Source organism: Achroia grisella, unplaced genomic scaffold (genome assembly GCF_030625045.1).
Source record: "Achroia grisella isolate CSIRO2021 unplaced genomic scaffold, CSIRO_AGI_Agris_v1 utg1573, whole genome shotgun sequence".
NCBI classification, from domain to species: domain Eukaryota; kingdom Metazoa; phylum Arthropoda; class Insecta; order Lepidoptera; family Pyralidae; genus Achroia; species Achroia grisella.
Genome location: NW_026712655.1, coordinates 2,824,413 through 2,841,388, shown reverse-complemented (window position 1 = coordinate 2,841,388; position 16,976 = coordinate 2,824,413). Strand labels below are relative to the sequence as shown.

Sequence of the window (16,976 nt, the reverse complement as noted above, 5' to 3'; positions counted from 1 at the left end):
ATTGTAATTAAAGGAGTGCAGACGGGCTGCAAGGGTGCAAGCGAGCAGCGCTTGATGCGCGGGCGGGTCGTGCGGGGGCGCGAGGGTGCAGGTGCACCTGGGCGGCGGCCGGCGGCCCCACGTGCCCGGGCCCGGCGCCTCCGCTCAGTCGCTAGCGAGCCGCCGCCGCTGCCGCCGTCGAGCCGTCGAGCCGCCGCCGCCGCCCGGCCCGCGCCCGCCGTCGCGCCGACAGCGACAGGTGGCGCCTACGCCCGCCGCCCGCCGTACGCCGCACGCCGCCTGCGCGCTCCGTTCTCGAGCCCGCCTCCAGCCTCGACCCGCTCACTAACTTAACATGTTAAAATGTATACGGCCGGCTTTAACATGAAACTTTAATAATAAGATAGTTCATAAATCTTTGTGCGGTACCAATCTGTTTTGTAGCTTTAAAATGACCAGTTGATCTAGTGCCGAAGATAGATATGGATTTAGAAAGAGTGCCATATACTTTTGGATTTTAAATTATTGATACCAGCAATCACTCGTGAGTATATCATTTCATATTTAATTAATTATAAAACCTTAATTATTAGCCTAGATAAGAGAATATAACATGTATCTAATTAAAGACAGCAAGTTAGTAAGAAAAGTAAAGCCTAAAATCTGACTGATAAAATTTGTTTTTGATAGTTTACGACCATTGTATTAATTTTATGGTACCTACAAGTAGCCCATTAAACTCTTAAATATAGATAAATCGAGCCACTTTCTTAAAATCCGTTGTTAAGTTTAAGCTACATATTGCACACAAATAAATTTATTACTTAATATCTGAACACCCAGGTGAAGCAGAATGAATAACACGTAAACGTCAACGTATTCCTTTCATTAGTACAAAAAACCGAAAAAAGATAAAAATTTCTTTGACGCAAACATCTTTGTGTATCAAAGATAATATAATATTAAACAAACAATTCTGGAGCCATACCAAAAGAATACGTATAACAACAATTATTTTAGACATACAGAATAATAATCTCTACATTTTTATACACTTCAATTAACATATATGCAATTACGGTATTTACATTTCAAATATAAGCATGACTGTTAATGAGTAGAAGCACAAAGTTTATTTCACATTTAATTATTAAGACTTAGACGTAACATCCGCACACGAAACAGCCTTTGTATAAAATATAAATATGCTCTGTCTACGGAGCGGAAAGTACGGATTAAATTAACAAGGAACTGTATGAAAATGATTGTAAACTTGTGTAAGTAAACTTGTACACATGAACGTTCAAATGACACTAAACATAATGTATTATTTATTAGCCTATTACAAAATAACTGACGGAAGCCATTGCTTGTAAGATTACCACTCTACATCCGGGTTTTCCGGATACATGGGCCTTTTAGAGCATCCGAACAAGCTTCCGCTATCGTTCATTCATTCTCATACAGTTTTAATCGTTATCTATATATACTCTTACAGTACAAGTATGTACATAACTTCATATCAACAAATATATACTTTAACGCAGTTAATGAAATTATAACAAATTCAGCAACGAGTAATTAATATATTACTACTTGGAACCTTATTCCAATTTGACGAACTAAGACTAGCAAGCAACAAAAATGTTTTGAAAAATTTTTATACACCTCTAATAACAATATTGTAGGCTCTTGGTTTTCCGGTTCTTCGGATTGCTCTATATTTCCAAACGTTTATCCCCGGTCTTTTATTGAAAATCCCAGACCGAAATAGAGACTTAATATTTACCCTAAATTTGCCTTTAGGAAATAAATATTTAAATTTACAAATTGTATTGCTACAAAAATCAATTCAGTGTTAGTTTTTCATATTTTTCAGTGGCAATTCTAATTCACATTCAGCCACTTTTGAGTCATTCAATCAGCCTTGACGCGAGTCAAATCAAGCCCATCATTAAAATCTTGTTATGAGTCCATTATTCACCTTTTTGAGTACCACAAAGAAACTATTCACAAAATAAATAAATAAATGAATTAACAGGAAAGTCATTGGAAAGTAACATTTGGTCCGAAAAAATGATAACCTATGTTTTTTCAATTCTCTGTGTAATATTCTTTCGAGTGACTTCACTTCAGTGAATAACAAATCAGATAATATAATAAAGTTAGAGTTTATGTCATATAATACTATATACTCATAATTTAACCAAACTACTCAAGTATTTCATAATATACATATTAATGTAGTCTTTATGAAATGATAGATGAATAATAAATAGTTTTGATATTTTTTTTATTAATACCGATATCTTCATTAATTAGAACGCGTTATTGAGACTTTTCTAATCTTTTTTAGGTTTATGTCATAATAATAATAAAATTCATACTATTATCAAGTATAATCTACTACAAAATAAATTCAAGGAAGATAAGGAATTATCTAGTTTTACTAAAAGCAAGACATATTTCTTACAATTTATATTTTTAGGCCTTGTTTGTGTTCAGTATAAATTTCGCAATGAAAAAATAGAGTACCGGTCGGCCTTCACTAAAGGGAAATGTTTTACGAGAAAATATTCTCGTAGCAGCATACTCGTAGAGGTTTCAGACTTTAATGCTGAATCACATTCAATATTTGTGACTAAAACAACAGCCGCTTTAACGCGAGCGACGCATATTTTAGAGAACAGATTACCGAGACATTTTATGCATCATTTACTTTCTATTTTCGATCGAAATTGTTTTGAAGAAGTCTCTTTACCTTAAACCTTCATAATCATGATGACAATAAACTAACTCGAGGTTCTAAATAGAGTTTGCCAGTTGCTGAAATTAGTATCTTGAATATATTTTTCATGTTACTTCTTTAAATTATATGTTGCAAAGATTAAAACCATTTGTTAATTGATAAAAAAAAATACAGATGTTTAAAAATAAATTGTAAGTAATAATGAAATGAAATGAAATGAAATGAAATTTTATTGCATAAAATGTGGTACATTGGCAGTGGTATTTTGAATATTATTATATTCTTCGCACATTTAGTCATTTCTGACATGCAACAGACAATTGTCAATTGAAATATTGTCATTATACATTGCTCATCATTACATACATATATTATTATAATTTATTTATTTATTAGTATTAGTCACTTTTTCACCATTTGTGAAAGGTATTCGTTTATATTATAAAAGCAGTTAGATAACAACCAATTATACAAATTTTTTTTTCTTTGCTTTTATTTAATTGTTTTAACTAAATGGCAACTTGTTAAATATTATTATGGCCATTGGATAACAATTAGAGCTTGCTAGCGTTGACTTTATCAACGGATAATATAATTTATTAGGACGCCTCCTTGTGTACTTGGTCTCAAAATCATTAGATGTTTTAAATAATTCAGGATGCGATTTAATAAATAGGCACAGTTCGTAAATGTACATAGAGAGCAATATTAACAGTTTTAATTTTTGAAATAACGGTTTGCAACTTGTTATTGGTGAAACATCAAATATGGCTCGTATACATTTCTTCTGGGAAAGAAAAGCTCTACTTAATACTACCAAATTTCCCCATAAAACTAAACCGTATCTTAATTTAGAGGCAACGTAACTGTGGTATACTAGAATAGCGGTTTTTGTTCCTGCTATTTTTGCTATTCGCCATATTGCATATGAGAATATTTAATTGAATACATAGATTATCAATGTGGGTTTTCCAAGTGCAGTTTTTATCCAAAGCAATTCCTAAGAACGTTAAAGCATTTGTTTCATTAATCGTTTGTCCCTGACACGTAATGTTTAGATTTCGGCAACTATTGCCAAGATGATTTTGAAATTGTATTGCATATGTGTGACAAAATAAATGTAAATAACTGCAACGGCTTACTCTCAACACGACCGTTACTTATAATAATGTAATATTATTGAAATAGAATGGTATATAATAATGTTTTCATTAAAAGTAATCAGATATTAGAATAGGGACTTTAGGTATGTACATATTACACATGATATGACGGGAAAATCGACGCCATCTCGAATCGTATTTTCTGTTAGCTAATAAAGGGAACAAAATAACCTGGGAATGAACAGCAAAGTCCCTTAAGAACTATCAAACACAATGCTACGGTTTTCATCCCGCCTGCTGGCTATACTATTTGCTTCGTAGCGACTATACTCTACGCTAACTCTATACGTAGTGAACTGACATCAGCACGAAAATTCGATGATACGGGTTGAGAATAAAAAAATTATGTTAACCTTTGTATATACCTACTGAAATATATATTTTTAAAAGTAATTTTTGTTTAAATTCTGAACTGTCCATTTCCATAATTTATATAAATAAATGTATGTATAGTTTCAGTTTCATAGAACTAAATATATTAATATAAATAGAAGATATGGGTGTCATTCAAACCTGAAAATACTTACTACATAGAAAAAAGAAAGAAAATTTTATACCCTTTACCTTTACTACTCGTATTTTAGTTCGAATTTATAGTCTGGATTATAACAATTCAATATTAAAAAAAATATCGTAGGTGCTACAGTTTCCTTTGACTATTATTTGTGTAATTAATGTAAGAGTAGAAAATGTGATTCGTACCTTTTAGGCGTGTTCGTTACCTTGTTGTTACGTATTTAAAAGGCATTACCTTTTTATTGCCAGCTATAAAAATTCCATTCTGACGAAGTATCGAGCGCAGCTAATAGTTTATGAATTATAAAATGGAAGTGGTAAAATATTAAAAAGCAAACACCTTTAGAAAATTTTCACTACTGTCTGAATTGTAAAGATAGAAACCGCTAAAATATTATGTAATGTATTATTCACGGTTTGAGACTTCTAAATAACATTGTGCATATTGAATTCAAATATAACACTAACATAACTAAGATTAATGATCATACGGAACTATATTTCACACTCTCTTGAGGAGTGAGAAAAGACCGTCCATAAATTGGAGTCGATGGTTATGAGTTCGCAAGTGCGTGACATCTATTGTTGTGTCGCGAACTCACCCCTCCATCATTCATCATAGTGTCGCAAATTTTATTGCAACCTTTTACTTTATTTCTTTTTTCTTGAGAACAATAGCCCTTAATTTACTTTTGTAATGCAAGAAGCTGTATAAAGCACTTGCTATTTAGTATGATATGCATAATCAACATGCATTTAATAATATATAATGTTAAAAACGTTGACTTAATGTTAAAAATTTACTGAGAATTAAACTGACTAACTGAAACGGTGTAGTGACGGAACCTATGTAACAGAAACAGGTAATATACTTAGGTATACATGTACTATGTACCTACAAATATAATATTTTCTTAGTAATATAGATGTACCTACTAATAAGAAGTTATTAAACAAGTCTAATATACATGTTGCTTTTGTCCTTAACATCGATAATATTTACATATAGATATTGAATATTTCCCTCAAATATTGTACATTGTACTATAATTACCTAAAAAGAATGTAGGATTTTCTACTATGTTGCATGATAGCTTATCCCTTTCTATACCAAATTATATTTTATTATTTTAACCATGAATAAGAATTTGTTGTTGTGTTATTAGCAATCGCTTATTTTTTGTACAACCAAATCTGCAAATATTTTGTTCACTATTTCAATTCCATTAACGCCATAAAATATTTGTTTGCTACACAACAATCACACTGTAGAATCTACATTACCGTTTTTATAACGTAACATGTAAAGCAACGGAGATAAAATGTGAACAGTAGATTTCACGGTTTTAATCCTAAACACCACAGAACTAACATATTATAACTATCATAAAAAACCCTTGTTTGCGGAGTAATTAAATCACCTATAGGCGGAATCTCCAAATAACATTTAAAGGGATATTTTGGCAAACATGACCCATGTCAAGAATCCCGACAATTCCGAGCCGGTGGAACAGGGTACGTTCTCGATATTTTAGCGACACCTCGCCTCCGATCCAGCCGGCTAGACATACAATTTAATTGTACCCTGGCAATAACTATTAAGTATGACCCACCTGTTGTTCCACCTCTGTTTCCTCAGACATTTTCACCCTTGTCGTAGATGACAGTGAGTTAATATTCCAAGGACTCACACTATGGTTTGTCCCTGAAGTACCAAAAGTGCTCTCCTTTGGTTGTTGTGTTTTAAATATAATATATATGTATATTAAAAGGAGATAACAACAAAACATACATATTCATGTACATAAATTACAATTAAAAAATACTTGTTCGAATAATAAGACTTTTGAGGACATTATTATATGAGTATATATAATGTAATAAGCACAGATAAGATAAGTAAGAATAACCAATAACCTTTAAAAAAATGATAATTTATCATTCGCTAGGAATATACATGACTGCTTACCGATTTTGTAAGTCCATAATTTAACGAAATTCTAATATAGGTACTCTAATATGTCCATAAAAGTAGAAAACGAGAGACTCTTTAGAAATAGACATTAGGAATAGCGAAAATAAATATGATGATTTATGAATTATTTATTGTTATTACAAAGCTGTATGTCTAATGGAAAACATCTATGGGATAAGTAAGTACTCCCAGAGCATTGGAAAGTTTACAAAATAAGAATTGTTTGTGCCGTTTCAAGTAAACAGATCAGTAGATACCACCATCGCTGGTAGTAGTAACACATAAAACATTATAATGTTCCTTGTTAGAGCCTATATGCATTGTTTTCCACTTTTCATACGTTATGAGTATATTCTGGTTTAAAATATCTTCCGAATATAATGAAAACAACAATATAATAAAATGGCCATAACCGTCTTTGCTATTTCCTCATTTGCCATTATTGGCCATTATCACAATGTTTAAAGAAATTATGGAGGATACACTAAATAAGTAACAAGAACTGTTTCATATGAGGTTACAGCTGTGAAAGTGGCCAAGTAGGAGCTGCAAATAACAAATTCAAACCCTCCAGAATGACAGTTGAATAGCAAGGTTGGTATCAGATGGATTTAGCAATTCATGGAGTAGTTCTCTTTCCTTGTTTATTCCAGCTATCCGGCTCTGGAATTATGGGGACTTATTTTAAAATTTAAAGCGCTTGCTACTGTACTGTATCGCCTTTTGCTTATTTAGCAGGTGCATGTACTTGTACTTCTGCTATAACAAAGCAGGTTCTCTTTTCTGCTCTCCATAAGAAGAATAAAAACAGATGTCATTATTATTGTTACTTTTTGAGAATAATTAAATTTAGTAGATAAGGACGATCGCTTGTTAAAAGACGTATAGTTTTGAATATAAATGTGATCTTTAATGAGTTTACATATTTAGGTTATTGTCCAAATATTAGAAAAAATTGATTACATAAATTGATTGATTGATATAGTATATATTCCTTATCATTTATTTTTGTCATTAATAACAGAGATGGTTACTTGTTTTACGAGCTTTAATCGCGAGATGTGTTTCTTTGTTTTGATTGATCGATTTGTTTCAATTTTAGTTATGCAGTTGCTTTATCTTTTTATCAGGTACTTTCTAAAAAGCCGTGTTATAAGTGAACTTTTATTACAGTACAGTACAATAGAAAATTGTAATTTATATTTTATATCATAGTTATTAATACATATCCCGTTCACACTTTTTAGATGTTTTTACCGTAGGGTCACATTTTGAGTAAATTTATTTATTTATGAGAATGTGTATATATAGCAGAGTCTTTGTAAAGTATTATACCTACCTACCACTGTACAGAACTTAAGTATAATTTATATAAATGCCTGATTGATAAGGGTCGCTTGGGTCCATTTAGTTGTTCTATTATTTACTGCTTTATATGTATCTATAGTAATGTCTGTAGTAAGTACGTACCTGTTTACTACAACTTAAAACTTTTCCTCAAAACATTATAAAGTGATCTTTTGCCTATTTCCCTATTTGGGATTAGACCTCGTGATGCTTCTATATCTTAACAGTTTTACGTCATCTCAGGTTTAGCACCTGAGATGACGTAAAACTATAGTCGAAAGAATCTGTCCCGCTTGCGTTCGACAATGACCATCACTTGTCTGGTTATATGATCTTCATGACGATGCGTCACTTCTCCAACTAATCATAAAATAATTTTATTATGAAGTACTGTACTCAAAATTACTGTGCTATGAGTAGGTAGGCACCTATCGAAGGCAGGATGGATGAAATACTCGTTTTGTTTTTTATTATGATTTCATTATGTGTATGTAATCTATTTCTACACTTTGTTTCATTAAAGGGTAATGAACGTATTCAATTATTTTTCTAGTAAAATATTATCGAATCACATATGCTAATTATATCTTATTAAAATGACTATATTTTAACGTAGTGATTGAAATATATGGAATCAAATAAATTTAAAAAGATTTGATTAGAAATAAATTCACTACGATTCATATTAAAGTATTTATACTTCATAAACAAGGTTCCTTAAACAGATGAAAACTCCTAGCCTCTTATATGGTATAGAAATTTCTACTTTAAAATACTAATATGAAATATACCGACAAACCCCTTACTTCAAATTTATTACTACATATAAGAAAGACCAGTATAGTACAAAAGAAACATTTTCTTTATGGTTTATTTTCGCCTCTTCTTTCAGTTATGACAATAAAACACCCACGCTATAGCCCCATTTATGCTCTACAAATATGTAGCCATGTGCCTTACTCTATGTGTGCTTTTCTCGAGCAAATTGTTTTTATATCCTGACAATGTTTCTGGACGACCTTTTCATATTTTAAATATCTACGTATTCTTTGACATACTATGGTACATAAGAAACTTAATATAAACAAATATGTATTGAGTGGAGGTTAATATAGACAGTCTGATATCTCTTCAATAAGCAGATGTATTATTTTATTTTACTTTTACCAAACAAGCTAACATCTTACCTGATGCAAAGTGTCAATATATCTATTCTTATGATACGACACAACGACAACATGTGATGTCCTTGATTACCCCTCATTGCTATTCCGGAAAACAAATGTGTCATACCGCCGTACCCAGTAATTTCACTGCCATATCTCAACCTGCAACATACCAAACCAAGCATACCAAGCAGACGATTTTGTACGACGTCTAATTCGGTAACGATACGAATTAATGAATTGTATCTAAATAGTATTTGTTTGATGATATTGCGACAGGTCGGGACAGAGGGTAATCACCAAAGCTGTGTACGAGAGGAGTCTGGCGGCATGGCGCGGCGATGACGGGGCCGGCGCCGCGCGGCATGCCTTGCTGACATGGCACGCAGCCGCTCCGCCCTCCTTTCGCTGGCAGCTCTCGCAGCACTCGCCGGTACTGTTTATTTATTTATTTTACAATGTCTGGCATTCTCTACCAGTCAACTGTCACGAATTTTTTATAATATCTTTAAGGCAAGAACTGTTACGTATTAGTATATTTTTTTACAGAATATGCTATTTGAGAATATTTAATATGAGAGTTGACGTCAGGCAGGCGGCCGGTCATAAAAAAAACTGAAGCCAAAACCATTCTCTCGTAATATGACTCTATTAAATATGATTTAACATGTATGTAGCCCAAAAAAGCTTAAAAAAATCTGCTGACATTTCAGCAGATTTTTTTAAGCTTTTTTTTTTTTCACCGCCCATTGGCGGTGAAATAATTTGTTTCAAACTAAACTTTTAAATTGGAATAGCATTGATCAAGATGTTCCTGTTTGGTTATAGGGTTAACATTCTACACGAGATGATATAATCCAATGGTAATCAAATGTTATTCTTCATTTATTTAAGCGGATAAAGATTTGAATTTATTGACCATAAACAGGATTGTTATGTCGTATAACAGCAGAACAACATCTCATAATCATTACTAAAGTTAGCTTTTTGTTTTAGTTAGTTAGTTAAGAAAAATTGTAAATAAACTGGTGATTTAACCGGTGTTATACTTGTGGACAGAAAGCAATAAAATTCTATTGGTATTATCAAAATACAAATATATCTAAAACAGCAACCAATATGGTATTGTTTGACCTGAATGAAGAATTGCCTATTATAAATTTAGAGGCTATGAGTTGTTATTTCAAACATTTTGGTCGATTGAATCTTTGTTAAAGTGCGTGTTTATCGCTGCATATTCAAAGTATTACAGTTATTGTTGTGGAGCCCGTAAAACAAAAGGATGTGATTTATTCAAAACCTATTGTGTTTGTATCAATAGAGCCGGATATTTTACCTTCTTCTACTACCTGTTTTGTTATTAATTCATATTAATTTTTAGTAAGTTAATATAATTTTCTTTGTTCACCCAAAATATTTAGGTAATGTTTTGGAGTAAATATAAATTTGTAGAACAAATAATTAAACATTAGAAATTTGAACCAGACTTTATATTTCGTTAGAAATTTTTTGAAATTATTTTATTCGGAATAGTCTAATGTAATGCAAATTTCTATTTTCTTAAGGTTTGTATTTCTGGACAGACAAGTACGTCCTGTGTTTTTAATTTGCATTTTATAAGACACGAAAATATCGATTACTGATATGGAATAACCAAAATACCGTTACCCATTCCGAAAATTAAGTATTATTGATATACTATTTCGTATTCTGAACTCATATAATTACTTATCGCTAATACGCGCGAGTTTACCAACTTTAACCAAAACACTAAAGACACCACGGCTATGCCAGCTTAGTATCAATTAGAATAACACACTAGTAAAACATAACTTCCACCTCTATTAGGTACCTACTATGTTTCCGCTATACCATAAATAAGACCGCAGAGTAGGACGGAGACTTTAATGGAACTTTGTATCTACACAACTGCTGGAAATTAAACTTCGGTGTATATTTAAGCTAAACTCTTTATTTACTAATAAATTACCTACTTCAAAGTTGGAATAGCTTTCAAGTATTTAATACGTGACACACAAACTGTTTCATTAAACTCGAAACGACTGTTTTTATTCTAAATCAACATCTGTATTTTATTCCATAACATTTTGTTATTAAAAACAACATTCAGTATCATGTTGTAGGATAACAATGATATGCAAATTGAAGTAAATTAGAAACTCATTCTCTTATGTTTATGCGATGAAATTAATGTTCACAAATTTGATTTGAATTAAAATAAACTATTTAAATGCGCCCGCGTGATAAATGTTCATCGTTTCATGAAAACACAAGCGCTTTACAATGAAAATAATAGATGTCAGTCCAACTGTTCCCTATCAACACATCGTACATTTTATTCTATAGTATGATATTATAACAGACTGAAAGGTATTTTATAATCTAAATGCACTGTCTTTTCTTTCATTTTCTTACATTCTATTACTACTATGGTTTCTGACTTTTATGATGGGAGTCATTATTAGTTTAATAATAGTTGTGAATAGAAAATAATAATTTACAAGACAGTTGAAGTAATGTTGAACAAAGAATACTAAATATCATATTACATTTAGCACTGCAAAATTTTCCGAATGCACAAATTATTCCGAGTACATAAGTACAAAAATATACTACGAATACAATGACGCGGAAAAATTCACAGTGCGAATAAGCTTTTATACTGAAGCCGGGTTAAAAGGCTCATTTTGACAGATGTCAAATTAAAGTAAAATACTCCACGTAATTTATCGTTGCCTTTCTTCCAAATCATAATTTATGCTGTTATCAAAACAGCCTTTTAATGACTCATGGTAGCTAATTTGTCGTTTAAACTGCACTGAAAATTTATATCGTGGGATATTTATCTGCACGAATTATTAAACGTAAACGTAAACAATGTAACGTTGTATTAAATAAGAACGATGATAATAAACCCGTGATACAGGTTCAGTCACCAGTTCTCGCTTGTTCTACTCATGAAAGCATTAATATATGACATATATTATGTAATCAATAGTTACTAGTCACGACAATATTATTATTATAAACACAAATAAACAATACCGATTGGAAAATGAATAAGCAAAATCTGTTTACTTTTGATAAGCTGACATAGTTAGTAATGAAATAATACACATTTACTACATTAGAGATGTAACAAAATTGTGATATAACTATTTAGTACTGAGAGTGCTTTCATTAATAATAATATACATAAAAAGACACAATATCGATGATTTAGTTATACATACAATTAAGTAAATTTAGATCTTACCACATTTGATAAATTTTTCAAACAAATAATACGTGGTAAAATTCCGCATTATTCCTAATTGTATGTATTATGAGAATGACCGAGTAAAATCTAAAACAATATATCACGACTTAGTTTATGGTGATTTCCAAAGAAAAGTAGATTTCATTTTCAAACTAACCTACAAGTGTATGCGCAGGGTGTTGTGTGTGTGCGCCGCAAGGCAGTGTGCAGGGCGGCGTGCAGGGCGGCGCGCACGTCCCGCCCGGGGTGCCGCACTCGACCGCGCCGCCCGCTGGTGTCGGAGGAGTACGCAGGTACGAAATATTTATCATATAATAATTAAACACTGTTTTTTATACCACTAATTTTGATCTAAGTTTCGATCAATAGTACAAAAGAATAGAATTAGTGATATAAGTATTATTCATAATTTAAGTATATACAATACAATATGCAATGAAATTAAAAATAACATCTCACCTATATTGACATTAACTGAAATTACAGTTACTTTTATTAAAAAAAAACTTAATAAGTTATTTAAATTTTTACCAAAATAAATCAAAATAAGAACTCACATACATGAGGCGTTATACACTCATATTTTTAACCAGTTATAGTAGCAATCTTGATCAAAGCACTGAATTGTTTATTACCTGATATCAGGTCGTAGTGTCAACCGATGATGGTAAGCGGTTACAACAGCTTGTAACAAATGCAGAAGTTTTGCATGCTCGTGTATTTACCGCACCCCACTAAGGAGTTAATTGTTGTAATCTGTGCAGATGAAGATTCCTCTAAAACTGTACTGTAAGCGATAATTTTAGTTTTATTTTAACATGTTGGTGTGAACTTACTTTTAACGATTAACACTGGAATGGCGAAGATAGCTATTAAACTATTCATCAAAGTACTGAACCTATTATTCTCTACAGCTAGTATAATGTACTGTACATTATACTAGCTGTAGAGTATGCAGAGGAAGTTATATACGAGTATATGTAGCAAATATATTTGTTATAATAATATCTAACTAAAACCAATAGACGTAAGTAAGGTTTACTCACCATCAAACTGAACAACTTTTCACAAAAGCATTATAGCCGTTTGCCTGAAATCAATACTTAGTGATCTTTATCCGCTAGCTGGAATATCACTGAGAGATGTTCATGAAGAGGTCTGTCGTCTGTTGTTTGCTCTATTGAATGTAATAAATAAAGACGAAAAAAGCTTGTAGACAACTATACTTATGTATGTCTCTACATTTATGTATGTCTATATATTTATATATTTATGTATGTCTATTGATACTTATAGTTAATATCATTAGAACAATATTTTAATATCTCCTCTTTTCGTACACGTATGTATGACTATTCTATTTAATACACGATCCTATAACATTTTCTAGGTTTGCTGGAAGAAATCTCTTTTTAGAGATAAGCTCGCCCTTGTACATTACATTTATTCTGTATAATTTTATTTATTATGTGTGTGTGTACAATAAAGAATAAAGAATATACTTATGATATATGATATATGATAATGAAAGTAAAAAAAGATGCACGAAGTCGTCGATCGTTTGCTGTGACGATTTTTCTTAACACTCTTGTCACATAAAAGATTCTATATTTTTCTATAACCGACTATCCAAGAAATTAAAGGCATTCGAAGATAGCAAAAATTAGATTCTTTCATATTAAAGTGCCTTCTCTAAATCCTTCTAATATAATATGAGTGAGAGTGAGTCATGCTCTACAAATTATGTTTATTATATTTTTTCAGAAATAATTGGAACTGATTATAAAACTATGAAATATTAATTCCCGTAGGAGTATTACGCCAAATCTCATTCTAAAATTATTGTATAGTGAGTATGTGTAGCAGTACCTACTTATCGTCGAACAATTCCAGTACTTATGTTTATAGTAATATACATTATACATATTTGCAATATTACTAATAATAAATATTTTAAGATTTGAAGGTTTTTATAATTGTATCACAGAAAAACAGAAAATGTTAATATTTATTAGTTATAGGTACTAGTATTAATGGCAACTAAATAACTATTATTTGTTTAATTTTTTATAGATTTATAAAGACAACAGCAAACAGACTTTATAAAGACCAGCAATCCTTTTCAACCATAAATTCTTTCATTACCGTACCATGAAAGATGTGTTATACCAAATTTAGTTATTAGCTAAAATATTTTAAAGCCTAACATGTCCCAAGTGTCATTAGTAGGTCCAGCAGGTAGATAAATAGTAAGTAGGGTAGGTAATCGATGCTTGCCGGGCTTGGAAATAGGCCTGGCTTGTTCTAAATTTTATAAAATATTACATGTATCTTTGTTGTTTTCACGATATTCCGATTTGTATCAATCATTACATTATTTTAATACTGCTCTCTTTTAAGAGCTCTATTATTATGCTAATATGTCTTTGAATATTACCTTATGTATTCACATTTTATTATCCGCAACGAAACGGCTGCGACGAGACAATGTAAGTAACTTACCGCCTAGAAAATGTAATTACAGAAAGTTTTTTATACTTTAGGAGGCAACAGAATTGATTTAAATAAAATCATCGATTATTACCGATGAAAACCGTATATTAATATATATCTATAATACCGCTGCATGATAATATTAGGCAATTAAATTTATTTGCACGTTTCGATCACCAGTACTGTAGTATATAAGTAGGTTAGCGCGAAATATGAAATTTTAATAGGTACATAATCATTTAAGAGAGATAGAAGCCAAGTACCTATATATTCGTTCAAATATTTTCTTACAGAATTAATATATTTCTAAAAAATAATTTAGGTTTACTTTCTTTAAAAACAGTTGACTTATATAACTAAGTTAACAAAGTAGAATATATTATAGCACTTTATTTATTAATATGTTTTGCGAAATTGAATTGTTTCACATTTTTTCATTTTATAAAAGCAACTAAGCAATATAGGCTGAATATCATTCATGACTGTATACGTGTGTTTTATAGTTTTACTAATGTATAAAAAATATTCTGTAATTTATAATGTACAATATCGTTTAATACGCTTTAGAATTTTTCATAACATGTCACGGTAGAGCTGCATTCGCATGATACACGTATTTAGATTTTATGCACGATACGCAATCTAAAGAGATATCCCAAGGACGGAAAAACGCAACAATTCAATTTCGCTTTTTTGCTATCATCAACGTCCAATTTGTATGGACATCATGCTTCGGCATTGGAAGTTTTGGCATCACGCCAGATTTGCAATCGTAACACCTTCAGTAATTTTATTGTTTTATTACAAGATATGGTGTGACTTTTTCTTATTGTAGTAATAGTAAAAGATAAATTATAATGCCTAATGGAATGTATATCCAGCTATAATTATAAAAACCTTTATTATCTATGTATTTCTAAAGTGAGCGTATTTGTACACAGATTCAGTCAGTATTCCAGAGGGCGAGGATACCGAGACTGGCGTACACGTGGGGACCCAACACTCATCAACTCACTCTGGCGCAGTCGGCAGCCACTCGGCATTCGGAAGCAGCTAGGTAATATCCCGTCAAACTGTGGACGATGTTACAAAGTAACCTTTTTAACCTATTGAATGTATAATTAATTGTTGGAACACAGGAAACGCAGAAGTGTACATAGTACTAGCTCTGCTGATAGGCTTCGTGACAGTAGTGGTAGGGTGCTGGCTGTCAGACAACTGCTGGTCGCCGGAGCCGGAGGACGCGCTGGCGGGCGGCTGACCCGTGGCGGCGGGCGCGTGCACGCACGTGTAGCGCCCGCCGTCCGCGGCGCCGGACAGGGACAGTCCGTCGGGGGCGGGTTCCTTGTCGCCGGTGCTGCCGCCGCCGGCGCCGCCGCACGCACGCGCGCCCGCCTTCCTGCACGCCGCACGACACCTCTGCCGTGGCACTTGCCTCCGCTTACCGTGTGACAGGAGACACGACCCTCCAGTTTTTTGACCGGAGCCCCTGCACCTCTCCTGTCATGTTCATGAAAAAACTAACGGGAATCATATTTCCACAATAGCTAACGGTGGAATTTGCGATAACGAATTGATCGCATAAACGAAACATAATTCCGCTTTAAAATATCGTGCAGACGTAGTACATAGAATGTGGAAAGTGTTCTCGTATTGTGAAAACAGTGACAAAGTGCAGGTAATTTTTCAACTGAACTAGAGAGCAAGAGCTTCGAATTACATTTTTATGTACCTATTTAAAATAATTATTGTAATGTAAACTGTATTGTAATTGTATTAAAGGTACTACGTGATGTACCAAGCGCTCGGGATTAGTAAAGTAGCGGATTCACTACACCATTATCGGATCTGTCATCGTAGGGTACGCTTTTAGAGGTCTTTCTAATTTGAATTCATCTGATGTAACCTTATCCGATACGTGGTGCGGCTGTATTTTCCCTTTCTATGTACCACTCAACTATTATTTCTAAAAGTATGTGCCTTGAAACGCTTTCCTCGACTTGACTTGTAGTATAGAGCGTGTTTCGAAACATTTAGAAGAAATATCTTCTCTCTGTCTGTATGATTACGTACGGACAAGTAACCCCATAAGTGCAATACACATCATGACCGTGCCTTTACCGTTCTATAGACTTTGAGAGGGACGTAATTAACAATAGGTTTTTAAAATACGCTTTCCTCGATGGAGGATCACCTACCAACGATTACTTTTGTATTTTTGTAAAAGGTCCAGCTTGGTTTATTATGTTCTTTAATTATTAAGACGCAGTTAATAGTACGTATAATAGAGGAGAGTGAATTAGGACCA

At 32.5% G+C, this 16,976-nt stretch overlaps 1 protein-coding gene across 2 annotated transcripts; it reads left to right on the top strand.

Annotated features, from left to right (window-relative positions):
• The first annotated feature begins 297 nt into the window (after positions 1-297).
• On the top strand, positions 298-15,937 carry LOC131841167 (uncharacterized). Of its 2 annotated transcripts, none has more exons than XM_059189426.1 (5): positions 298-523; positions 9,175-9,328; positions 12,351-12,468; positions 15,628-15,725; positions 15,808-15,937. In XM_059189426.1, the coding sequence occupies exons 2-5, from the start codon at positions 9,274-9,276 to the stop codon at positions 15,927-15,929; spliced, it is 393 nt and encodes a 130-aa protein (XP_059045409.1). In that variant the 5' UTR covers positions 298-523; positions 9,175-9,273; the 3' UTR covers positions 15,930-15,937. The 2 variants fall into 2 exon arrangements, with proteins under 2 accessions (XP_059045409.1, XP_059045408.1); XM_059189425.1 differs by having other exon boundaries at positions 15,610-15,725.
• Positions 15,938-16,976: the final 1,039 nt, after the last annotated feature.

Bases quoted from the DNA above. Each gene is read 5' to 3' on its own strand.
- LOC131841167 (XM_059189425.1), top strand. From the start codon at position 9,274: ATGGCACGCAGCCGCTCCGCCCTCCTTTCGCTGGCAGCTCTCGCAGCA. The intron at 12,469-15,609 runs GTACGAAATATT...ATTTGTACACAG, and splicing joins GGTGTCGGAGGAGTACGCAG to ATTCAGTCAGTATTCCAGAG. The intron at 15,726-15,807 runs GTAATATCCCGT...GTTGGAACACAG, and splicing joins CGGCATTCGGAAGCAGCTAG to GAAACGCAGAAGTGTACATA.